General features: G+C 42.4%; 1 protein-coding gene across 3 annotated transcripts in view; it reads left to right on the top strand.

The window, feature by feature from the left end:
* BLVRB (biliverdin reductase B) overlaps positions 1-25,804 on the top strand; it is a 464,958-nt gene that overhangs the window by 270,745 nt on the left and 168,409 nt on the right. For all 3 annotated transcript variants that reach the window (XM_044062318.1, XM_044062300.1, XM_044062309.1), the window contains exon 2: positions 22,123-22,284. In XM_044062318.1, the coding sequence (XP_043918253.1) occupies positions 22,123-22,284 (162 nt within the window). The remainder of the gene's footprint in view (positions 1-22,122; positions 22,285-25,804) is intronic.

Below are 25,804 nucleotides of genomic sequence, written 5' to 3'. Positions count from 1 at the left end.
GAACTTGTAATGTCCCCAGCAGAAGCATATTGCTGCATGGCAAGATTAAGAATTGTACAAGCAGAACTTCTGCACTTTTGAATTGCTGTATTTTCTTGACTTGTGCATACTTTATTTTTGTCTGCCAGTAGAAGATGTTAAGAAGTAACTAGGCAGCCATTGTTTGAATTTACTGATGTGAAGACTGTTGTACTGGAAATCCAGAATGTATTTGCTCCTTATATAGCTGTTGTCCTGAATGATGTATACAGCGAGCAGAAAGCTGCAAGAGATGTATGAGCTGAAAGTAAGATGCACGGAAAGGAAATGGCATAAAACCTGTTGGGAATTACTGCTAGTACAGCAAATAATGATCTCTGAACCTTGAGTACAACAGGAAACCTTGCTAACTTGCCCTAAGTTTACAGTGGGAATTGTGTGTGTGTGTGATACAGATTATATGGATTTAAATTATGTTAAATATGGATTTAAATTATATTAAATATCTTAAAAGTTATTGATGGCACAAAATATGTAAACGTAAAACTATCAAAACTTGGAACTGCCCCTTCACTGTTGTGTGATCTCGGGATGGCATACAGTGGATATAAAACGTGTACACACCCCTGTTTAAATGCCAGGTTTTTGTGATATAAAAATGAGACCACAATAAATGCATTTCAAAACGTTTCCCACCTTTTAATGTGACCTATAACCTGTACAATTCAATTGAAAAACAAATCCATTAGGGGAAAAAATATAAAAAATAAAAAAAATGTACAATAAGTTGGTTGCATAAGTGTGAATACCCTTAAACTAATATTCCGTTGAAGCACCTTTTGATTTAATTACAGCATTCAGTCTTCTTGGGTACACACCTACCATCAATTAAAGCGACTTTGATTAACCCCAAATAAAGTCCAGCTGTCCTAATAGGATTTTCATTACATTTACTCAGTTGCCTGCTACAGAAAAAGCCATGGTTCACAGAGAGCTTACAAAGCATCAAAGGGATCTCATTGTTGAAAGGTATTAGTCAGGAGAAGGGTACAAAAAATTTTTCCACAGCATTGGATTTACCATGGAACACAGTGAAGACGGTCATCAAAATCTGGAGAAAATATGGGACAACAGTGATGTTGCAAAGAACTGAACGTCCCTCCAAAATTGATGAAAAGACAAAACGAAAACTGGTCAGGGAGGCTGCCAAGAGACCTCCAGCAACACTGAAGGAGCTGCAGGAATTTCTGGCAAGTACTGGTTGTGTACTACGTGACAGCCTTCTCTCCCCTTTTCTCCATTTGTCTGGACTATGGGGTAGGGTTGCAAGATGGAAGCCTTTTCTTAAACAGAAAAACATCCAGGCCTGGCTAAAATATGCAAAACAGTGCATTGTTTCCCAAATGCATGTGGGAAAATGTGTTATGGTCTGATGAGACAAGGTTGAAATTTTTGGCCACAATTCTAAAAGGTACATTTGGTGCAAAAACAACACTTCACATCACCAAAAGAGCACCATCCCCACTGTGAATTATGGTGGTGGCAGTATCATGCTTTGGGGTTGCTTTTCAGCTGGAACTGGAGCTTTAGTCAAGGTGGAGGGAATTATGAACAATTCCAAATACCAGTCACTTTTGGCCCAAAACCTTCAGGCTTCTGCTAGAAAGCTGAAGATGAAGAGGAATTTCACCTTTCAACACTACAATTACCCCAAGCATACATTCAAATCAACAAAAGAATGGTTTGACCAGAAGAAAATTAAAGTTTTGGAATGGCCCAGCCAGAGCTCAGACCTAAATACAATAGAAAAATCTGTGGGGTGACTTGAAGAGGGCTGTGTACAAGAGATGCTCTCACAATCTGACAGATTTGGAGTTCTTTTGCAAGCAAGAGTGGGCAAATATTGCCAAGTCAAGATGTGGCATGCTGATAAACTCCTACCCAAGAAGACTGAATGCTGTAATTAAATCAAAAGGTGCTTCAACAAAGTATTAGTTTAAGGGTGTGCACACTTATGCAACCAGCTTATTGTACGTTTTTTTATATTTTTTCCTCAACGGATTTGTTTTTCATTTTGAATTGTACAGGTTAGGTCACATTAAAGGTGGGAAAAGTTTTGAAATGATTTATTGTGGTCTCATTTTTTTTATATCACAAAAACCTGGCATTTTAACAGGGTTGTGTAAACATTTTATATCCACTGTATATAAATTGTAAGGGGGTTAAGGGGGCTTGCCCCCCTGTGTAAAATGGGTTGTATTTTTTGATATGGGTTTTGATATTTTGTTTTTTTTTTAAAGATATTTTTGATAACGTGTGTGTATTCGCATGTGTTTACCTATGCGTTTGCACTGAACCATTGGCTGAGGGCTGAAGTTTGAGAATTTCATGTCAGTGAATTTTGCTGCAGTGTATTATTGAGCAAGCTGGCAGTGTGCTTTTCGGGGGGGGGGGGTAAACTTTTCTTCACTGTGGTTTGACTGTGGAGTTGGTAGATATCATGTAAGGGGGAGGGTGCTTGCCACCCTGCAAACATTTTTTTTGTGTTTTTTGTCTCTCTTTTCAGTATGTAATTCACAATGAACAGTAAGCTGAAAATTGATCTTTGCAATTGCTTGGGTGTCTGTATGTGATTATAAGTATCAATAGCTGTTATCAACGGATATTCTCGGCAACATCAAGAAATATTCAATACTTTGTGAAGCTATGTTATGGTTTGATACGTGGAATTCTCTGGTGTTTTTGCTGTCATCAGTACCATGATACCGTTCTGCTTCTATTTCTACATTTCTTTATTGTGCTTCAGTTTGGTCACGAGTGAATGAATGTTCTTTAGCTTGTTGCTTTTGATTACTTATTTTTTGCCCAAGTGAGATCATGTGCTTCAGAGTTCTATAACCAGTTCTCCTATTCTTGCAGGATTGCTCTTTTTAATATGAAGTTATTTCCCTTGTGATTGCTTACAGGCCTCTGCCTGGTCCTTTTCTGGCCTCACAATGCCGTAGCCCTTGTATAAAGAGCACATGTGAGGTTTAAATACCCTTCAGCAACAGCCTTGATAAGTGTCATCTGCATGGGGAAAAAACTAGAGTACTTGTCAAGCTTTCAGCAGGTCTACTCCCCAGCATAGGAAAGGTAACCACTGCAGACTCCATTGGCCTTTTCAGCAATCATGCTAATGTTCTTGGAGCAAGAAGGCAGATTCTGCCAGTTTTCCCAAATTGATATCAGACCTTCTGTGTTCTACAAGCCAAAAAGCCTGTATTAAAATGTTAAAAGCTATGGCCAGGGGATTTCCTGATGGCGTGTGTTATGGGATGTTAGAAAACGAAAGCTGGCAGCCGTATGTCCCTTATTGCCAGAGAACACCAGTTATGGGACTATTTGGATTTACACACAGAATAAACTGGTAACTAGTGCAGTCTGTTATTCTTTCACTGTCAGTAGCCAGTACCATATCTGGTAATGGATGAGCTATTTGTGTCAAGGCAATAGTTACCAGCTCTATACTCAAGACTCTTGACCTAATACTGCCCAGGCTGCAGTATTTGGCATCACTTCTTTACAAGTATCTGTTTACTTAGCTGTTGGTAGATGGGTCATCACTACAGCTTGGGGCTATGCAGCCTCAGGAGAGCCACTCCATAGATGTTTTCCATACAGGTGCCAAGACAGAACCATACTGCTCATCCCAGGGACAATATGTAGTGTAGCATGCTTTTACAGGGGGTCCCAAAGAGTACCTCCACACCAGATTTGTAGGAGGTATGCAACTTCATTGGCCAGGCATCTAGTACTAGTTCTTTCCATGACCGTCATAATTAAAGATGCTAGCTAAGTGGCTTGGATAAACCCTGACAGTTGCTCCCATGTACAAAAAATTGAATATTCCATCTACCCCAAAGGTTGGCCAGTCAGGTTGAAGATCCCAAAACGGGACACCATGTAATTCAGCACCCTTGTACAGGCTACCCTGTCTCAGAGCCCCTCCATTTATTTTCTAGATGGAGGTTCCAGGACAGAAAAGCAGATATTTTGCTTTATGAACCTTGTTGATGAGGATGCTGAATTTCTTAGACATATGGTTTTGCTTCTATAGAGACCTGACTGAAGATTGAGGGTGATTGAGATGTGTAGAGGTCAGGAGTTTCATGGTGTCTTTGTGGACTTGGAGAAAGCATATCATAGGGTACCTAGAGAGGAGTCGTGGTATAGTTTGTGGAAGTTGGGAGTGGCAGAGAAGTCTGTAAGAGTGGTACAGGATACGTACAAGGGCAATATGGCAGTGGTGAGGTCTGTGGTAGGTGTGACTGCTGCATTCAAGGTGGAGGTGGGAATACACCAAGGATCAGCTCTGAGCCCTTTCTTATTTGCAATGGTGATGGACAGGCTGACAGATGAGATTAGGCAAGAGTCCCTGTGGACTATGATTGTGGATGACATTGTGATTTGTAGTAACAGCAGGTAACAGGTTGAGGAGACCCTGGAGAGGTGGAGATATGCTCTAGAGAGGAGAGGAATGAAGGTCAGCAAGACTAATACAGAATGTGTGTGAATGAGAGGGAGGACAGAGGAATGGTGAGTATGCAAGGAGTAGAGTTGTTGAAGGTGGGTGGGTTTAAATACCTGGGATAAACAGTTCAGAGTAATGGTAAGTGTGGAAGTGTGGAAGAGGTGAATACAGTACTGGCAGGGTGGAGTGGGTGGAGAACATTGTCAGGAGTGATTTGTGACAGACTGGTATCAAGAGTGAAAGGGAAGGTCTACAAGATGGTAGTGAGACCAGCTATGTTATATGGGTTGGAGACGGTGGCACTGATGAAAAGGCAGGAGTCAGAGCTGGAGGTGGCAGAGTTAAAGATGTTTATGACTTGCATTGTGTGTGACGAGGATGGACAGAATTAGAAAGAAGTACAGTACAGGGTCACCTCAAAGCCAGAAAGGTGAGATTGCGCTAGTTTGGACATATGCTGAGGTGGGATGCTGGGTGTATTGGGAGAAGGATTCTAAGGCTGGAGCTGCCAGGTAAAAGGAAAAGAGGAAGGCCTAAGTTAAGGTTTATGAATGTGGCGAGAGGGCATGCATTTGGTTGGTGTGACAAATCAAGATGCAGAGGACAGAAGAAATGGAAACAGATATCCATGTGATGACCGCTAACTGGAGCAGCCAAAAGAAAAAGAGCCCTGATCGAAGAAGTTACTGAAGTTGAAGCATCTGGGATGAGGCAAAGAAACTGGGCATATAGGACCTAGGTAACCACATCTTCTCTCCTGGTCCATGGCCTGCGTATTAGCCCTCCAAGAAAGCCTATTCCCCTCCCTTGAGACCTTACTTTTACTTTGGAAAAACTGACTGACTCCTTTTTGAGCCTGCAGAATCTGCTTCTTTGCAGTATTGTACCTGGAAGACAATGTTGTTGCTGGCTGTTCTGCTTGGGGGGGGGGGCTTCTGAGCTCCAGGCCCTTATGGATGCCCCCCCCCCCGCACAGGGACAAGTGTGTCTCTTCACACTAATCCTTTTTTATGCCCAAGGTAGTGACTGCATTGTCCTTGAATCAAATGGTACAGCTCCCTTTTTTCCTTAGTCTGCTACTGAGAGGGGCCTGCATACTTTGGATTTGTACCGATGGCTCCAGTACTATTTGGATAAACTAGGACTATTTGTGAACTTTGATAAGTTTTTGTTTCCTTTCATCCCAGGTCTTTTTGTTTGGCTGTTTTCCATCTCTACTTAGGTATTATAAGGCCATTTCTTTTTGCCATTTAAAAACAAAAAAAAACTCTGCTTCTGTTAGAGCTCGTGTCATTAGGGCTGGGTTGCCTCTTCTGGTGCCTTCTTCAAGGGGTTAAAAAACAATTGCATCCATGACACTGCAACTTGGTCTTTTGTGCATACCTTTAAGCATTATAAGTTGGATATAGTTTCTAGGGCCACAGCAGGCTGTACTGAAAATATTTTGTGTGGGTTTATTGAGGCTCTTCTCAGCCTTCCACCTCCCATCTCCCATTCTTTTTCTTGAGCTTTTTTACTTCTGTACCAAATACTGCAACAGTAATATAGAAGGACATGGTACAGTTGTGTAAAATCTTACCATAACAGTAGATGTCCTTGTTTTCAGTGTTGCAGTATTCTCTCCCTCCCACCACCTCTTGTTCTGCATTTTTTCTGTCTGGATGTGCATGGACTCTTGTCTTGTTATGCTTCTCTTCTGGGGCAATTCAGTTCTAGGTAGTTGTCTGTACGTCCCTTCTATGCCTTACATTCTATGTGGGGAACAAAAGTGTGATGTACGGTGCAACCAAGGTCTGTCTTAAGCTTATTTCTAATGAAGTAGCTGCCCAGGGCAGGGCATCCCTACTGTATCAAATACTGGGACATTAAAGAGATGGACATCTTCTGTTATAGTAAGAGTTTACACGACTGTACTTTCCTGCTGCCCTTGTGATAACCAAATTCCATTCATAATAAGCATGTAAACTTATCTGTTAAAGATTTGAAAAGCCCCTCTTTACATTCTACAGTAGACTGAATGTTTAAGGTGACTAGTCTGTTTGTGTAAGATATTGTTAAAGGTGTGTATTTTTAGTAGAATACTGATCCAAGTTGCTGATTGAAACTCCATACTTTACCACTCCATACTTTACCACTGTTTAATATTATGATTAGACCAATAAACAAATATTTTCATTCCTTGAGGTGATGGCCTTAGTTGAGACCCATTCATGAAGTATCATTTCTGAATAGTTGCATTTGTTGGTGGCTGTCACTAGTATGCCTAGGTCTTTGTATTCTTGAACGTTTGTTAGTATGTTCTCATACACTGCATGTGGACAGTGGCGATTCTAGCAGTTTCCAAACTTGTGATCTTTAAGTAACAGCCCACAATGTATTTTAGCATAGTCTGCAAATATCTGTATCTGGTATATCTTCAGTTGTTATAATGGTCATAAAGTTGCTAACCAAAGCCAGGCCCTTTTTAGAGCCCTGTGAAATTCTGTTAGCTATGTTGTAATCTTACAAATCTATTAAGCTCCAGTTATAGTCAGTATGGTTATAGTTTATGGGACTGTATTAAAGTCTTTTAAATCTTAAGTCATCTGAAGAAATTCTATCATCCAGTGCTGCTCTGATTGATTTATAGATGCTCAACAAGTTTGTACAACATTATTTGTCCTGGCTGTTGACATCCCTATTTGCAGTTATGCTTGACAAAAATAACTGTAGGATTACTCTTTCAAAAACTTTACCTAAAAGGCAAGTAAAGTTTATTGACCTGTAGTGGGATAGTTTGTGTCCATGACCCCCCCCCCCAAAAGAAAACAGCTTAATTGTGGTAATCTTTTCCAGATCCTGATGACATGCCCATTTAGCAGCGTGCAGTTGAATACATAGTTTAGATTTAATACAGGCTGGTTGTTCATTTCCTGCTTTATCCATCAGATCCAGTTTTGCACTTGGGCTTCTTTCACTCGCATTTCTTAGGTTTTCTGTGATGGCAGTACCTGAGCAGAGGTGTGTGGTGTAACACATTTTAGTTTAGAATAAAATATTGTAACATTAAAAATGATACAGTATAGAAACCATTCTAGATAAATATAGTTTAAGAAATGGTTGTAAAGTTTATATTAAACAGTAAAATATTGTTTACAATGTATTGACAATATGGTAAAGTATACATTGTGTAGAATTTAACCAATTTACTTGAAGCATGTGCATTTAGATTAATTTTTCATGAATTATTTAAAGCCCCCCCCAGAGATGAGAGCATTTTTAACCTCATTTGGCAGATTATTCCATTGAGAAGACACCAGAGGAAACTTCACATACCAATGGCTAGTCTGACTTTTCTGGTTAGTAAGATGGTGTCTTCTTGGGTATTTGAGACGAGAATAAGTTTAGAGATCTTAGTAGCCTAGGTTGAAGTATTTTGAAAATAAAGGTGACAAAAAATAGAGCACCTCTCTGTGATGGTCTGTTAATTGTTTGATAATTTAGAATATCATAATGATTCCTTCGGTTAACAAGTAAAGCTTATCTGCATATTTTAGTTTCAACTGCCTGTAGTTTTGAGGATTATTGACTGAGTTCAGGCATAACAAGAGAGGGTGTATTCTAATTTTGAGAATATTTTAGCAATGATTGAGCAAGCTACAAGGGAGATGAAATAAGAGATTATGTAATTTGAGCTGTCTAGAGTGTTTTGGATGTGATTTTTAGTGTGTGTAGATCAAGTGCCTTCCTAGATTTGTTCCGACACATTTGGGATGACTTTCTTTAAGGAGTAAGGGTGGTAGGCTATTCTGTTTCTTGCTGGTAGAAGCCATTATGTTTTCTTGTTTTGGAGGCTTTTTTTTTTTTTTTTTTTTTTTTTTGTTCCAAGTGTTTTAAAAAGGAAAACTGTAGCAGTTGGCTTGCTACAGAAGACCCTCCCCACACAGCTCCGAGGCAATGAACTACCTTTCTGTATTGACAAATACAGAAATATTTGTATAGAAAGAAAAATGCAGGAGTTGCAGTTCATGACTGTGCTCCTAACACCTTGAGTCCCCTTCCCCCACCGTTCGTAAACATTTGTGCTTAGCAGTGAAAAATTGCTTTATAAATGACATCATGGTCGTAAAGATAATATGCTAAAGATTTGTATTTGTTTTAGTACAGATTTTTGGAGACTTTTCTTTCTCAGCAAAGCTTAATGATCTGCAGAAAATATCAAGAATTTCATCTGTATCATTAGTATCACAGTTGTCTAATTTTTAATGATGTAATCAACGTTTAAGGAAGTAATCTCCGTGTAAGTAGTTATAGTTCCTGATGCCTGTTTTTATTGTCTGAGGCATGTTGAACTAACCTTGCATTATTCTTGCTCCTAGCTTTCCTGGAGTTGCAGTTTTGAGAGATTTTCCTATAAAATAATTTATTTCTGGCCAATGAGATGTTGCTATTGATTATCCATACATTTGTATTTAAACTGTCTAAGCAGTATATACCACCGCTGTATATTTGGCTTTCTTCCCTTTTTGATGTGATGAAGAGGCAGAATCTGAAATTAACCTTCCTTTTGTGCTCATTCTTGTCTTTCTGCCAGCCCTGTGCCACCAAATCCAAGATCAGGGCTGTATAGTTGCTCTTATAAAATAGTATACAGTGAGTTGATTTAGCCCTAACTTTATGTGAAATTTAAACTTGCAGTCCAGTTAATGTGAAGAAACTCCCTGATTTGCTTGGTTGAAGAAATATTTGAAACTTCTAGGTCTGATCTTGAGAATCTTTCACCCAGTAAGCCATCCATTCTGGTATAACCATTTTGTAGCAGAATTGAAAGTACACTTCAATCACAAATAATTGGTAAACTAAGTTGTCTGTTTCACTGCTTTAATGGACTTGCTGTTACAAATAATACTAGAAGCTTGCCAAATAAAATCTTCCTATCTTAAAGTCAAACTAGGGTCTCTCTGTAGAGGCTTGATCGACTGTAATGGATGGATAGTTTAAAACTAATTATTACTGTGGTAATTACTGAGTTGTTAGTGTTTAAAAAAAATGTTAAATGGTAGGTGCTTTTGCTTTAGATTGACTAAAATTCTTTTGACATCTGCCCTTTTCTGGTTACCATAATCATAGAATAACTTGTGCTAAAAGAGGATTTTCTTTCTCACAAACGATAACCACTTGTGTGTCATTTTTCCCATAAACAGTAATTAATTTCAGCATTTTTTATTCTAGTTGCTTGCATTACCTAATAACTTAACATAGGATGCACCAGCCCATGTATTTATAGCCTGATTAGGGGAAATTCTAAAATTGATTTGATAATTTAAATTTTGATCCCAAATCTTCCTTTGTGCCAGTAATGAAGTTCATTTGCATTGTATCCCTTCCATAGGTGTGATTACACCCACGTTTATCTGTCAACCTTATCTCATTTTTCATTGCACTCTTCCTTTGGGTGTCAAGATTTGCAGATGTGTGCTGGGAAGATATTAGTAAATGTAATGTATACTTATTTTGCTTTGTAAAACGGCATTATTTCCTGAACCACTTCTGTTATCTCTGACTGCACCTAACATCATTACTCACTGCCACCAGTAGGACCTATTTGTACATAGATTTTGGTGTTTGTATTTTATACTATCTCTTGTATTGCTCAACCCACCTCCCCTCTAGTTATCAGGTCTCTTATTGTACTTTTCATCATGCAATCTCCTATAATCTACTTTTTTTTTTGTCAGCCTCTGCTTGATCTTGTTGGCAGTTAAACGTCTACTTCCGCTTCCGTGTTAGTTAAATTCTGAAAGTTGACCCTGGATTGTCTGTCTGTACCATGCCCTATGTAGCTTTTGAGAACTAGCTCCTGAAAGTATATCCTCCCCCCATGTTTTTTTTTTTTTTTTCCCTTCTATTTGTAATTGAGTCAGAGTACATTCAGGTAAAATTTAAACCAGTGTGGTGTACTGTTATGTATTCAGTATAATTCGCTGTGTCAGCACTTCTCTTCTATTTTCACTTTTCGACTGATGCTGTTTTGGTTTCTAATACACTACTAGTTTGCATTCTGGCATACCTCTCAGAAATGAGGCTCTAGTTCCATAGTGTGTACTAATTAATCCTACTCCTTTCCAATGCACTTTAGAGTGATATAATTGAAGTCCCCCATGCTAATGCTGTATGCTGTGACAATTACCTACCATTTAAGCAAGTATTTGTTAGCTTGTCTTATTTTCATCTGTCAACATCTTAGTCAGTCAAACCTGTGCACCGTTGCTTGACTGACAGATGACACACTGACCGCAGCTCGGGCAATCGGGGTTTGACTGACACCCTAAGCAGGACTGAAGGGGCATGGTCCACTTGTCTTCTCATATTAGCGGGTATGCTGGGTGGTGTGATTTTATGCTGCGTGGAGGGGGGCAGTGCTGTTGGTGGGAGTGCTGCTTGCAGAAGTGAGGGGACATCCTCCGCGGTCAGCCCATTGCATGCTTCTCCCTGGTGCCATGCTGGATGTGTCTTGAAGTAGGGTGGTGGAAACAGAAAACATGCAAACACCCCCAGTGGCTGTCTAAATGATGGCCTCCTCCTGGTCAACTTCTCCTCAGTGATGGGAAGTAAGACTGACAACAGTGGGACACAAAGTATGTATGGGGGGAGTATGTGCACCAAAACTCGTCCTCCATCTCTGTCAAAAATTAAAGGATGGGTATTGTGCACTGAGTCAGCTGCAGCACTCATGATTAGAGACCGTATGAAAAATTAAGAATGAAGTAATTGTTTACTTTTCAAATATAATTATTAGCCTACTAAAGTTAAATCAGTGTACCTTAAATTAATAAGAAAAGCTTAAACAAATGTTCCTTCTACGAAGTGTTAAAATAAGAATGGCAGGGCAAATGGAGTGCCAGTAACCACATGGAAATAAAGGCCTTCACTCCTTTTGTTTTTATGGATAAAACCCATAAGGCAGCAGTGAGATGGACCTCTTGTATTGAATAATTTTAAAAGTAAGCTTTTTTTTAAAAAAACCTCTTGTATGTCCTGGTAGACCGTTTTCATGCAATTTCTTTTATTTACTGGTATAAGTGCTTTTGCTGGTTAATCAGAGAAGCTTAGAAATGGGTTTCCCCAATGGGACACTTATATTTCATAGATCCAAGAGTAGTTCTAGGGCCAATGCAGATTGACCAACAGCATTGACTTATTTGATGGGATGTACATACAGTGGTGGTGGAGGGGGAAGAGGGCTGCAGATGGCACAAAACAGCTGCATCTCTTGTCTTGGATCCTTTAGGATGAAGTCTGCCTGTGCTAGGATGTTTGCAGAGCTCTGCCAGTTGGGCTGACTTGTTACTTGTTAGATGTCTGGTTGTGGCTAATTCCCACATGACATGAATTTTGCTGCAGTAGAGATCTCCATGAAGAACCTCTTCAAATCCACGCAAAAGATGGACAAAATTCTTAGTGCTTCGCTTCCCTTCTACACCTTCTCCCCCCATGATACCCAAAGGAGGAATGTTTCAGAATAATCTTTCTACATGGCAGGAGATATGTTAAATGGATGTGCTTTTATAGCAATTTGACAAGCTTTTGCAGTAGCATTTGTTCAAAATCTTCAAATGCAGCTTGTTTCACAGACGCCTCTAGATCAAATACAAACAAGTCGCTAATAAAAAGTCAGTATAGTTGCCTTCTATCTCCTGTTTCTAATCCTAAGAAAATGAAAGAATATCACCACCAATTGTAGACATTCCAGATTGCTGAAAAAAGTGAAAGTGATGCTAAGCTATGGCATGTGGAACATCCACAGAGCCGTTGCTAGGTGTTGCAGTTCCCAGTGCCACATCTCCAATTCTAAGTTAAGGATCAAAAAAGTCTTCTCAACTGAGTTGAGGATAAATACGTCACACTGAGTCCTGAAGCTCTTCAGCCATGACCACAAAGTAATATCTGAATTTATTTTTGATGTCTGTGCTACACCTCTGCCCAACTGCCATCTAACTATCTCAGCCCCTGCCACCTTGTGCCTAGCGAGGTTCTACCCTATCTATGCAAAGTATTTGCATGGATCAGTACGGAAAAGATATCCACCTTCTTTTTCTGAATAGTTAGTAGTAAAAGCAAGTAGCACACACAGCAGTTATACTTAATCCCTGGCAAAAGTGGTACACTAGAAGATTTCTGGCTCTCTAAGCATGAGTAACTTTTCCCAGGGCAGTTGTACATCCTTGCTTTTGAAAGCATTTCCTTCATGGGAGAAACAGATTCACTCAGTCTTGAGAGAATTTTCTCAATATCAGGATATCACAGCATGACATTTTTGAGTTATGCACGTTTTTTTTTTTTTCATGTGCCTGGTCCTGCGCGCTGGACTTCTATGTGGAAGACTCAAAGGACTCTAAAGTCTGGAGTGATTCAATCCACAGGTTAACGATATCTAATGATTACCGTTCCTTAGTACATGAAGGACAATGGCGTGGGGTCTTGTGTATTGCATGAGATTCCATCAGGCTGGAAGATAAATTGTTGGTTTGTAACCTCTAGATCTGAAGTAGGATATTAATTTGTCTGCAACCTGTGGGTTATGGATCCGATATCGGATCCGAACCGGCATGGTTTTCCAGCTATGGATCCAAGCTCTCAGCTCCTCCCCTCACCCATAATGCCCTGCTCTACCCTCATGACCTCAGATCTCGTTTGCCGCGCATGGTGACTGGATTGGTTTCTATAGCTCTCAGCTAAGTGCTAGTTTTTCTAACTGTTAATATAGAATTTTGAAGTTTTTATTCATTTTTTGTGTGAAAGTTTAGGTTTCCCTCTTTGATATTTTACTTTAGAGTTAATCTAAGTATTTTTTCCCTCCCCTCGCTGTTGGCGTAGTGTGTGTGTGTTGGGCCTGTGTGTGTATATTGTTTTAGTTACTTTAGTTTAGTAGCTTGTTTATAGATTGGGATAGCTGAACAGCCCAAATCTATATTTTCTAAATGCTCCGAGTGTGGCCATAAGCTTTCCCCAGCTGATGGCCACACTCGGTGTGTTAGGTGCCTGGGGGTTGAACACCTCACATCTGGATGCTCCATTTGTGCAGGGTTCAACCCCAGGGCACTGAAGGAGCGGAGGTCCAAGCTTGTCTTGGCGGGCCTTTTACCGCCGGACTCGGCTCCGACCTCCGCTCCTTCGGGAGTAACCGTGGTTTCGGTTCTTCCCTCTGTGGCACCCCCTCCTCCTCCTGGGACTCAACCTCCCGTTTCTGGTTCGGAGGAGAGGGATGCTAGGAAAAAGGACCGGAGGGAGAAGCACCACAAGCGGCGGGCCGAGACCTCTGTTTCGGCCCCGCCAGCCAAGCAGGCTTCTCCCCCGGCTCCGTTGTCGGCTCGGTCTCCTCCTTCTCGGCTCCGGTCCTCAGTGTGCTTTTCACCGGGTCCTGAGGAGGAGGAGACCCGATCTCCGTCGAGGCTATCGAGGAGGCACTCCAGGCCTACCTCGGTAGCCTCGTCGAGATCTACATATAGCCTTTCGGATGCTGATCTGGACCGGATGATGAGAAGATTCATCCAGGCCCAGATGCAGATGGGAGTGCTCTTGCCTCCCCCCCCCTCTGGGGGGGAGCTCAACGCCCTTTTTCAAACCTATTGCTCCTTCTCCGACCCGCTATCCGGGTTCGGAGCAGCTGGAGCCGAGCAGCCGGGCGGGGTGGGCCGGCGCCGATAGTACTTGGTACTTCGGATCCGACCCTGCCCTCGAGTGCATCGGATCCGACCTCTCGGAGCCTGGATCTGAGCCTCGGATCCGGGGGGATCAGTGCTCCTTCGGCGCCGTCTGTGTCGGAGCGCACTGTCCCTTTGGATCCGAAGCGCCGGGCGGCTCGATCCACTCTTCGGATCCGAGGGGAGCCGATTGTCGGATCCTTTGGTCGAGGTCGGCTCCCCTTCGGCGTTTGATGTAGTGGAGAGGGCCCTGTTGAGGGTCTCCGGACCCCCAGCACTTGTTCCGGCTCCGTCCCGCGCTCCCTCTGCACTGGGCCAGGCTTCCACCATCCGGCCCCTGGGACAGCCCGCTTCTGTGCCCCAAGTTGCTCCAATGGAACAAGTTGCTGCTTGCGAGGACTCCTCTGACAGCCCCCCAGAGGATGTCCCTCGCAAGCATACGTGCAAAAGGAGGCACATTGACTCCCCCCGAGTCTCTCACAGAAGACACGGACTTGGAGGAAGGGGAAGGCTCCCCACGGTCACCCCCCGAGGATGTCTCATTTGGAGACATCATGGAAATGCTCCGTATAAGGGGGGGGGTGGTCTGCCCCCAAGTCTTCCTCGGACGAGTCCGTGTTCTTGGAGGCATTTGAAGCGGGCCCGTCTACCTCTTGGGTGTCCCCTCCTGCCGACCCCCTGGTGGACCTCATTACCACCAGGGCGTGGAAGGAACCGGACACCGTGGAGCCAATTCCTAAGAGGCCCGATAGGATCCTTAGCCCACCGTCCGACCGTGCCCATTGGAGTAAGGGGCCTCCGGTAGATGCCATGTTGACGGCGGCCACCAAGAGGGAACTGGCTCAGGAGAGTCCCTCAGTCCATCCCCCGAGCAAGGAGTCTCGGATGATGGACCACTTGGGGAAGCGGATGTTTAGTTCAGCGACCTTCTCGGTAAGGGCGCTGAACTACTTGGCACATGTCATTAGGATGCAGCGGGATCTCATTAAAGAATATGCTGCATCTCCCCCAGAGTCCATTTCGGAGGAGGACAGGGTTCTGCACTCCACCCGTATGGCCACTCTTAGGTCAGTTACTAATACCTCTATGCGGCTACTCTCCCACGCTACGGAAGGCGCCGCTAGAGCTGCGGGGACAGGCCTAGTCACTAGACGTCAGGCCTGGCTTCGTCACTGCGATTTTTCTGAGCCCTTCAAAGCGTCAAAGCGTCATTTTCAACGCCCCCTTTGATGGTTCTGCTCTCTTTGGCAAAACCGTTCGCGAGACGTTGACCCGGAGCGAGAAGGACGGGAAGACGCTGTCTGCCGTCGGAATCCGCTTCTCTGCACCCCAGAGGCCCTACTCTAGGAACCAAAAGGGTCAGAAGAAGATGTGGTTCCGGAAGTCGCAGCAGTCCCAGCCTGCTCCAGACAACCAGTCCTTCCGTGGCAGAGGAGGACAGGGAGGACGCCGCCCTAGAGGCAGAGGGGCTCCCAGAAACTTCGGGTCCAGGGAACCTTTCTCTGAACGGCCCGCAGCAACCCTGAGGTTGCCCGACTGCTCCACTCTGGAGGCAGTCGGGGACGTTCTGGGCACCTAGCGGCATGGGAGTCCATAACATCAGACCGCTGGGTTCTCCAAATCATATCCAGAGGATATCGCATCCCTTTCTTTCACCTTCCAAATTTGAAGTCCCTCCCAGACGTCCCACCCGGTCAACGGGAGGCCGCTTTGGCAGAAATTGGCCATCTGCTAAAGAAAAGAGCCATCCAGCCCGTCCCCAGACCAGATCGGATCAGGGTTCTACTCCAGGTTCTTTTAGTGCCAAAGAAGATGGGGAACTAAGACCAATCCTAGACCTCTCTCTCTTGAATCTGGCAGTCCCCAAAGAAAAATTCCGAATGGTCACTCTGCAATCTATTCTCCCCCTTCTGGGAGAAAATCACTGGATGTGCTCGATAGACCTCAAGGACACGTACTACCACATCCTGATGGACAGGCGCTCCAGGAGGTTCCTCCGCTTCCGGCTGGGAGCCAGTCACTACCAGTTCCGGGTCCTTCCCTTTGGTCTCACCACAGCCCCCAGGGTGTTCACCAAAGTATTAGCAGTGGTAGCGGCCCACCTGAAGCTTCAGGGGGTGCAGGTGTTTCCCTACCTGGACGACTGGCTTCTTACCGCCCCAACAAGGCATCTACTTTTATTGGCGAGACTCCTTTCTCCATCTTGCTCCTTTTCTGGGCATTACAATAAATACAAAGAAATCCAACCTGGCGACCACACAGCTCTTAGATTTTATAGGGGCCAGGCTAGACACAAGGAGTTTACGAGCCTTCCTCACTGCGGACAGAGTTCAAAATCTGCAGCTCCAGGTGCGGGCCATTCTCCACTCAAGTTCTGTTCAGCGGAGTTGGTCCTGAGGGCTCTAGGGTCCATGGCATCTGCTATAGCACTTCTTCCTCTTGCCAGGCTCAATATGCGCATTCTACAGTGGACGCTCTTAGTACAGTGGTCATACCTTGCTCTCCCCATGCATCATCCCATTGCGATCAGCAAGGCTTGCAAGCGGTCCCTCTTGTGGTGGCTTCACTCCCTGGATCTCCACAGGGGCCGCCCATTTTGTGCTTCTCCCCCTCTCGCCACGGTGACCACGGACGCCTCCCGCCTCGGGTGGGGGGGACACTTTGCGGGCCGGACCGTCCAAGGCACGTGGGACGATTCAGAGACCTTACTGCATATCAATGTTCTAGAGATGAGAGCAGTGCTCTTAGCGTTGCTAGCACTTCAGGACTTTCTTCCCTTGGGAACAATTGCGATTCAATCGGACAACATGTCTGTGGTCTGGTACATCAACAAGCAAGGGGAACAAGGTCTTACCCTCTTTGTCGAGAAGCCATGAGAGTTTGGGAATGGGCAATCTCCACCAACCGCTTTCTAATAGCAACGCACATTCCGGTCGGTCCAACATCCTAGCGGACAAGCTCAGTCGCACCATTCTGACCCCTTACGAGTGGTCTCTCAATTGTCGAGTAGCGGAACGCATATTCGCACGGTGGGGAACTCCTTCATGCGATCTTTTGCCTCTCCCTCAAACACCAAGTGCGACAGTTTTTCGCTCTGATACCTCCTCCCGGAGGTTCCCAAGAGACGCTCTGGTGCATGCTTGGCCACCCGGTCTTCTGTATGCTTATCCACCCTTGCCTCTGATGCTCCAAGTTCTTCAGAAAGCCTCTCGGGTGGGTTGCAGAATGATTCTCATTGCTCCGTTTGGCCTCGACAGATCTGGTTCCCCTTCCTAAGGTCTCACTCGGTGAATCCTCCTTGGATTCTAGATCCCATTCCGGATCTGATATCCCATCCATCCTGCATACCTCCTCCGAATCTGGACAACCTGAAGCTGACCGCTTGGCTGCTCCAGTTCCACTCTTGATCAGGACTCCCGGTATTTCGTCACCTGTTAAGGCAATTTTGGTGGCAGCTCATAAACCATCCACTAGAAAGGTTTACCGCAGCAAGTGGAAACGTTTTTCTTTGTGGGCGGAGCGGCAAGGCCTGAATCCCTTCACGGTTCCTCTTCCATTAGTGCTTGACTTTCTAACCACTCTTTTTAACGATGGTGCCAGCAGTTCCACAGTCAAAGTACAACTGGCGGCAATTTCTCATTATCACATTGGCCATGACTCTAATCCTCTTATGTCAGCCAAATTGTGTAAAATTTTTCTTAAAGGTACTTTTCTTCTCAGGCCCCCTGTAAAACATGCGGTTCCTCCTTGGGACCTCTCTCTGGTTCTACAGGCCTTGACCACCCCCCCTTTCGAGCCAGCGGCTACGGTGGATCTCAAATTCTTGTCCTACAAGACAGCCTTTTTGGTAGCCATTACATCGGCCAAGAGAGTTTCTGAGCTTCAAGCATTATCAGCTAAACCTCCTTACTTGGTATTTCATCCGGACCGTGTCTACCTCAGGACCAACCCGTCCTTTCTTCCTAAAGTCGCTTCTGAAGCAAACATCAATCAATCCATTAACCTCCCTGTTTTCTTCCCTAAATATGAAAACAAAGGTGAATATAAGCTCCACTCATTAGATGTTCACAGGCAACTTAGATTTTATCTAAACAGGACGGCTGGTCATAGGCAATCCGACCAGTTGTTTATTTCCTTTGCAAAATTTAATTTGGGCAAGCCAATTTCTAAAGTTTCTCTGTCCGCTGGATTTCACAATGCATCTTATTGGCTTATCAAGCTTCAGGAAGGCCGCACCGGAGGGTGTTCATGCCCATTCAACCCGGTCAGTATCTACCTCGGCAGCCTTCAAGGCTAGGATTCCTCTAGATGATATTTGTGCAGCAGCCACGTGGGCTTCATCTCATACTTTTATTTCCCACTATAAGTTGGATCTTGCATCTAGGGTAGAGCATCCTTTGGCTCCGGTGCTCGAATATCCTTCCATGATGGCCGCCCAAGATTCAGGTAGCTGGGGACTCTGTCCCACAGGTTGCAGACAAATGAATATCCTACTTCAGATTTAGAAGTTATGTACTCACCATAATGTTCCATCTGAGTAGGTGTATTCATTTGTCTGCAACCATCCCGCCCTCCTATCCCCCTGGCCTTTCAGTTTCCTGCATATTCTATGTTACCCTTTTCAGGGTGTTGTTGCTTTGGCAAACTCGATCTGAGGTCATGAGGGTAGAGCAGGGCATTATGGGTGAGGGGAGGAGCTGAGAGCTTGGATCCATAGCTGGAAAACCATGCCGGTTCGGATCCGATATCGGATCCATAACCCACAGGTTGCAGACAAATGAATACACCTACTCAGATGGAACGTTATGGTGAGTACATAACTTCTAATTCTTCACCCAAGTTATAAGTAATTTAAGCAAGTTATGAGATCTAATACAGCAAACTTAATTTGGAAATTTAATAAGCCTGTATTGTCAAGGACTGGATCAATAGTATTGTCCTATACCAAGGTTGTTAAACTATATACATTTTATTGGATTGAAGCTTAGTATATCTGGGTTCATGTCTCGGAAGTATGTTAATCTAGCAACATTTCCACAGGTAAGCCTTTATCCTTAGGCTATCCTTAAAGTTGTTCACTTAAGACTACCACAAAGACATAATTCTCCTCTTTGTGATTTGGACTGTAAGCTGGAAAAACTAACCACCTCCCATTTGAACCAAAGGAATTACTGAAAGTTAAACCCTTTTTAAGGCATATTTTGCTGGTTGCTTTTACATCTGGTAGAAGGATTTTGGAGCTGGAATGAAGTCTTTAGTAAAACACCTAAATGAAGATCTAATCAGTCTTTAATGCCCATTCTTGTATTGGCAGTAACTCTCTCTACACCTGTCGGTCTTTTACCTAAATTATTAAAATTAAGGAGAACAGCTCTTGATTTGCTGGATATATACAAGCAGCTTTGATATTACAATAGAACTAACGAGATCAGAAAGTTGACCAGGTTTTTATCCTTTTCAAAAAATGGAAAGGGGGACTACCATTCAGTATGCAGAATCAAAAGGCCTGGTTCAGTGTTGCTTTTTATTATAACTAGTTTAGAAAACCTGTGCAAGGCACAGTAAGAACATTTCACAAGGGCTACATCTTCAGTGTAGTTCAGAAATATTTCTGCACAAGGCATTGTAGGAACTGCCAGATGGACTGCTGCACACTTGATCAGAAAGCCCAAAAAGCTGGAAACACACTGAGAGTGGGACAGAGTTTTGCCTGTTTCAGTAGGTCCTGTGCATGTAGACCACCCATGAGTATAGTAACGCTGCTTGGGATTCTGCCAAAATGTTTACTGTTTTTGATTTTACTGTTAAAACAACCCTGCTATAAAAACAAAAATGCTAGTTGATTTATAAGATGCTCCGTGTCATCAACAATCAAATTACCCTTCAGTCCTCTTTGTACAAATAATTACAAGATAAGTATTACTAAGGACTGTGTACTACAATCACAAGTCCATACGAGGGCCAGAAAGAGCTCAAAGAACTGAAGAGGGCTGTATACAATTACCTTGTGTATCAGCCAGAGTTCCATAGAATGCTGGCACAAGTCTAGCGTTGGCCTTCCTGGGGGAAAAGCACAGCCTGTGAAAAGTTTGTCCAGGAAAGAACTTGTTGTTGTTGGTGTTTGTCTTTCGGCTTTTCCCGGTTAGGGGTTGCCACAGCGGAACTCCAGTCCACTAATGATTGGCAGTAGATTTTCACGAACGCCGAACTTGTAATGTAGTTAAATCCAGTGTTATGAACTGACATTAGAAGTACCTTTCCTTTAACATTCAGGTTATGATAGGTAGTTGCACACAGTTTCACTTTTTAAATGTAAGCTCTGTATGCTTTGTTTCCAACAGTCACTCAACAAAATCTATTTTTCTAGATCTACTTGAGTATACCTGTCTACTCTTGAGGATAAATGCAATTTGCTATTTTCACAGAAATGCAAGTTAATGCAGATACATCACGTGTGCAGCTTTTAGATATTTTTATTTATTTATTTTATTTTTAACATTTGTTGACTGGAAAGTCTGACTAGGACAGAGCTTGTTTTCTCCCCGGGCCTCTGCTGAAACACTCCAGTTGCATGTTTTTGGAATGTGGAAGGAAACTGGAGTCCCCAGAGGGAACGCAGGGAGGACATGCAGACTCTGCACAGAAGGCACCCCAGTTGAGAACTGAGCCGGAGAATCTCTTGCTGTGAGGCGACAACCTTAACCATTACTATAAAAAAAAAAAAAACAGGAGATGGTACACATTGAATGTGGCAGACCAATGATTGTGTGTGTGTGTGTGTGTGTTTTTTTTGCTGCTTCATTTTAGATTGTGTCTCAGGTTTTTATATCCCTATGAAAGGATTGTGTTGCATACGTAAGTAAAGTAGGTGATGAGTGGATTAATAAAATATGAAGGTTTGTATGTATATTATTATAAGATGGTGAACCTGGGGCCTGCTAAAATTGTATTTAAAGGTTGTTGCTTTAAGAAAATGGTGTAGTTGGCTTAGCTGCATGGTTATATTAGCTGGTAATGACATCTGACTTGTGATGTGTACGAGAAGGAGTCTTAACCTCACAGACACAAGGTACAGGGTTTGATTCTAACTTTTAGATATTTGTCAGGCTTATAATTTGTAGGTTCAAACACTACAGATCCAGAGATGTTGGTTTGGGATTGTTTAGAGGTAAAAAAAGATTCTGGGTGTTGTGTGTACAGTAAAGGAAGAATGTAGAATATTTGTGAAGAGACCTGAACATCTCCTTAAAAGGCAATCCATTTGCACCTCACGAGAAGAGATTCTGCCTTAGAGCATCTGTTTCATCAAGAGACAGGAATTTTTTCAGTAACATAAAGAAGTGTCCTAGAACACTAAACCAGTTTACAGGATGAGTTGATAGTAAGGGCCATTGCAAGGGGACTCATGGAAAGATCCCAGGTCAAGTAGTTAAAAATAATCTTTTTAGTGTAAAAGTACCATGTGTGAGCACCTATATAATGCAGACAGTTGTAAATGCGAAGAGGTAATGGCTAGCACACCTTTCAGACTAACTCCTTTGCTTCATGGTTAAATTTTATGTAATGTAAATTTATTTTTCTAACATCTGTAAAGAAGTATTGTTAATAACAAGTGGTTTGTGCAGCCTCGTCTTCAAGAGTTTTGTGTTTATTTATGTTGTAAAAATTCTCTGTATTACTGCCTCCTCACCTAGGTTGCAATCGAAAAAAGGTCTTCTGACCAGTCCACCTACCTGGTTAACAAATGGTAAAGAAGTATAAAAAATGGGGTACAATTGGAGTGTAAGGACCAGATATTCAAAGCTGGTGCCCAAGTCATAATTTTGATTCTGTTTACAGAAAATGTTCTGGTTAAGTGACAGGGTCCATTTGTAATAACACAAAAATGATGGAAAACTCTTTTTCTTTGTTAGTGACTACACACACTGTATATTTTGTAATTTTCAGGATACAATGTAACTGTTTTGGTTCGGGATCCAGCTCTACTTCCAGCAGAACCCAAAGTCACCAGAGTTGTCGTCGGAGATGTGCTGAATAAAGCTGATGTCATGCAAGCAGTTGAAGGTCAAGATGCAGTGATCATAATTCTGGGAACACGAAATGACTTGAGTAGGTTTTAAGTATTTTTATTTACTTAATAGTTTATAAATCAGGTGAGTGTACCAATCCGAACAAACCCTTTTCACTTGTAGTGTATTGCAAAGCAATTTTTACCAGAATTACAGGAAATGAAGTTGCTTAGGCAGAATGAAGTCCCAAATAGTTCATAACATCATACATGCAGATAGGGGCTAGGCTTTTGGTATACAGACTTGAGTTAAATGAGTGAGATATATAATTTGTAATGCTGAGAAATGCTGGTACTTGATAGATGCCAGCTTATGAAATAAATATACTTGGATTAAATGCAACAGTTCAGGAAATCGAAATATAAACAAAACAGATTCCCATTTCCCAGTATGTTACTAATGACATGCAAGGCAGTATTACATGAATATAGTGCTTACAGGAGCTAGTAAAGGAGTATGTGTTCAACTGGATTAAGTAAATATTAACTTTCACAACTATCACCATGCTGGTAAACTTGAATTGCAAATATCCAGTTGAGTAGGCAGAAATGTGTTCATTCAGAATATTGCCTATTTTAATATAGTATATATGGAACTCTACTTCCCTAAAAAAGCATTTGTCAGTGCCACATTTGTCTTGCATTGTAGCTGAAACTTTATATACTGTGCTTCTTACATAACTACCATTACAAACAGTTGATATGGTGGCACTGAATTGCTAGACACAAGGTGGCATACAGGGAAAAGGAATAAGGTCTGTAGCTACAACTGGTAACAACCATTGCTAATGCTGTCAAATGCCATAGTTAGCTTGCTATTCTGTTCCACAAGGTGTTAGCATCCTTTTGCAAAACACAGGATAAGACTCAGCTGACTCCTTTAGCATAGAGAAAGGTCCATGTCACCACTGAGGCTGAATCATTACTTTGGTGAAAAAAAAAGAAACCCTGCTTGTGACCTGTTTCAACTCTGGTTAACAGGTGGACGCAATGGCTGTCCGTCTGCAAGCAGATATTCAAAATTTATTTAACACTTGTTAACTGGGAAAGTCCAACTTGGAACATAACCAATTTTCAATGGAGGCCTGGAGAGAAACACTCCAGATGCATGTTTTTGAGGAGGAAACTGGAGCACCCGGAGGAAACACACACGAACGCAGGGAGAACATGGCAGACTCCGCAGAGAAGGCACTCCAGCTGAGAATTGAACCATAGAACTTCTTGCTGTGATGTGACAATGCTTCCGCTGCACCACTGTGCCGTCCAACGTTAATTTTAGTTTATTAGGACAGTAGTAAAACAAAAAGTCCTTCATCAGAAGAACTCGTTAATTTTTTAAAACAAATGGGTTATATTTTCCCAAATATTACATTGTTATGGTAAGCAGATGTCCTGCACATTTCTTTAGTTTGTAATCAGCCACTTAGAGGGATCCCCCTTTTAATGGGGTGCTCACAGCCTTTTCTGTAGAATGCCATCTTTAATCTGGTAAACAATCAGATAAGATCATTTATTTATTTTTGCTTCTGATGTAAGATCTAGGTCTTCGCTATTAATATTTAAATTACTGGTGCCACTAGTATGCTGGTTATGAAATGTGATTTTCTGTGTATTACACTGTTTAAAAAATCATGCGTGAGTAGGAGGGCTTCAGAAGATGGCGACTGGGTAAATCTAGTGTGAAAATAGGGACATGTCTCCAAAATGGGGACAGTTGAGACTGATGGTATCTTGAAGTATTTCCTTAAAATGTAAGGAATAATGATCATCTCATGTTAATACATGTTGGTAGCTGGGGCATGGGAGTGCAGGGGGTGAAGCACCACTTAAACTCCTGAAAGATATAACGGCATATTTCATAATTTGTTTTGTTTATTTTTTGCAGTGTTGGGAGTTGCATTTATGAATACAGATTTGGTAGAGTTATTTCATAACTGATTTACTTGCTTGGCATATTGAAATCGACTTAAACACTGTCTTAGTGCATTGCTATAAAAATATTGCTTTTGTATTACTAATAAAAATGCACTTGTGCAGTTTCCTTAGAACTTTTCTGTGTACAATACTCAATCATTTTGGTGTTGTCACAACAGGTAGAATTAGTTATGTAGCTAGGATGGGGAGAGGGGCAGCTGCCCAGGGGACATTTGTTAGTGGGTGCGATCAGCCGACCCTCTCTAATGTAATACTATTTTTAAAAGCCGGTATTGCATTTGTGGTCAAACTTAAGTGCTGTAGCGCTCCTTGCGTGGTCTAAACTTTAGCAACTGCTTGCTACAGTTTAAGAATTTATTAACAAAAACCTGAGGACCATAGTGCTCCATACAGACAGGGTATATACTGTAGCAACTGTTTGCTACAGTTTAAAAAAGAAGTCATTTTGTTAATGTAAAAAATGCAGGACAGGGTACAGAAATGGGACCCGAATGGCTTTGGCAGGAGGGAGGGAGGGGGCGTGGCAGGAGAAGGAATGGATTTTTTTTTTTTTCTCTTAAGTGGAAGAGCTGGGGGTTGGCATGGATCTAATTGTAATTAGCCAATTGGCTAATTACAGTAAAGTGATTTTTCTTATCCACTTAAAGAGCTGAAGGGATAGGGAGCTGATTTGTGATAGCTGCACTTTTGGGTAGAATGTATTGGTTCCTTGAATAGAATACTCGTCTTGGGTAGGATTCTGACACCATTTAAAGGTTGAAAACCACATCTGTATTGTGTGCTGTTCTGGGACTTGGTCTGGGATTGAGGGTCACAGCACTGCTATGAAAGGGTGAGGGTCACAGCACTGCTATGAAAGGGTGAACCCAGTAGGGATTTTTCCCTCATTTCTGGTCTGTTCTTCCTAGGTCAGATTGAATGTACTTATAAAGCAAGTTATGGATACACAGGAATCCTTTTGTCATTAAGAAGTAATGTTGCACATGAAAGTTTGTTTTGTACAGTTAAAGAATATATGCTGCCCTTACTATCTCAGGTGGTACAACCCAGAGTTCTGTACAGATGTCTTTTTTATAAATCCACAACCTATGTAGCAAAGCACCGATGCTGTCGTGGGAGGTGACACTAAAGGATATAAATCAGTTTTGTGTGTGAAATATTAAATGTGGTATGCAAAAGAGCCCTATTTGAGCTACTTCATTTAGATCTATAAATCTTTCAGTACCCAAATGTAAGTTAAAAACAGAACAACCAGCTGAACTAAAACTAATAATTTGTTTGATTGCAGTGGATACTTTGTTTTTCTTTGCTTCTATTTTGTGTTCTGCACAGTGATTCATGGCTGAAGGTGATAAAAAAGAAGTTGTGTACTCACCATAATGTTCCATGTTTGTTGTCCATCTCGCCATTCATTCTTACTTGGATAGGTTTGGAGCCGATCCTTGGCTCCGACTCAGCCGAATACACAGCTGGAAGTCTCAAACTTGGCTTGTGGCAAGGTAGGTATCCCATGATGCAGTGGTACAACTCTCCAGATCTTGTTTGCTGCTAACATACTAATGAGTGATATATATATGTATATGTGTGTGTATATATGTATGTATGTGTGTGTATATGTATGTATGT

Source organism: Protopterus annectens, chromosome 1.part0, assembly GCF_019279795.1.
Source record: "Protopterus annectens isolate FY-2018-M chromosome 1.part0, PAN1.0, whole genome shotgun sequence".
Classification (NCBI taxonomy): Eukaryota; Metazoa; Chordata; order Ceratodontiformes; family Protopteridae; genus Protopterus; species Protopterus annectens.
The sequence above is the reverse complement of the archived record's forward strand: the minus strand, read 5'-3'. Positions and strand labels throughout refer to the sequence as shown.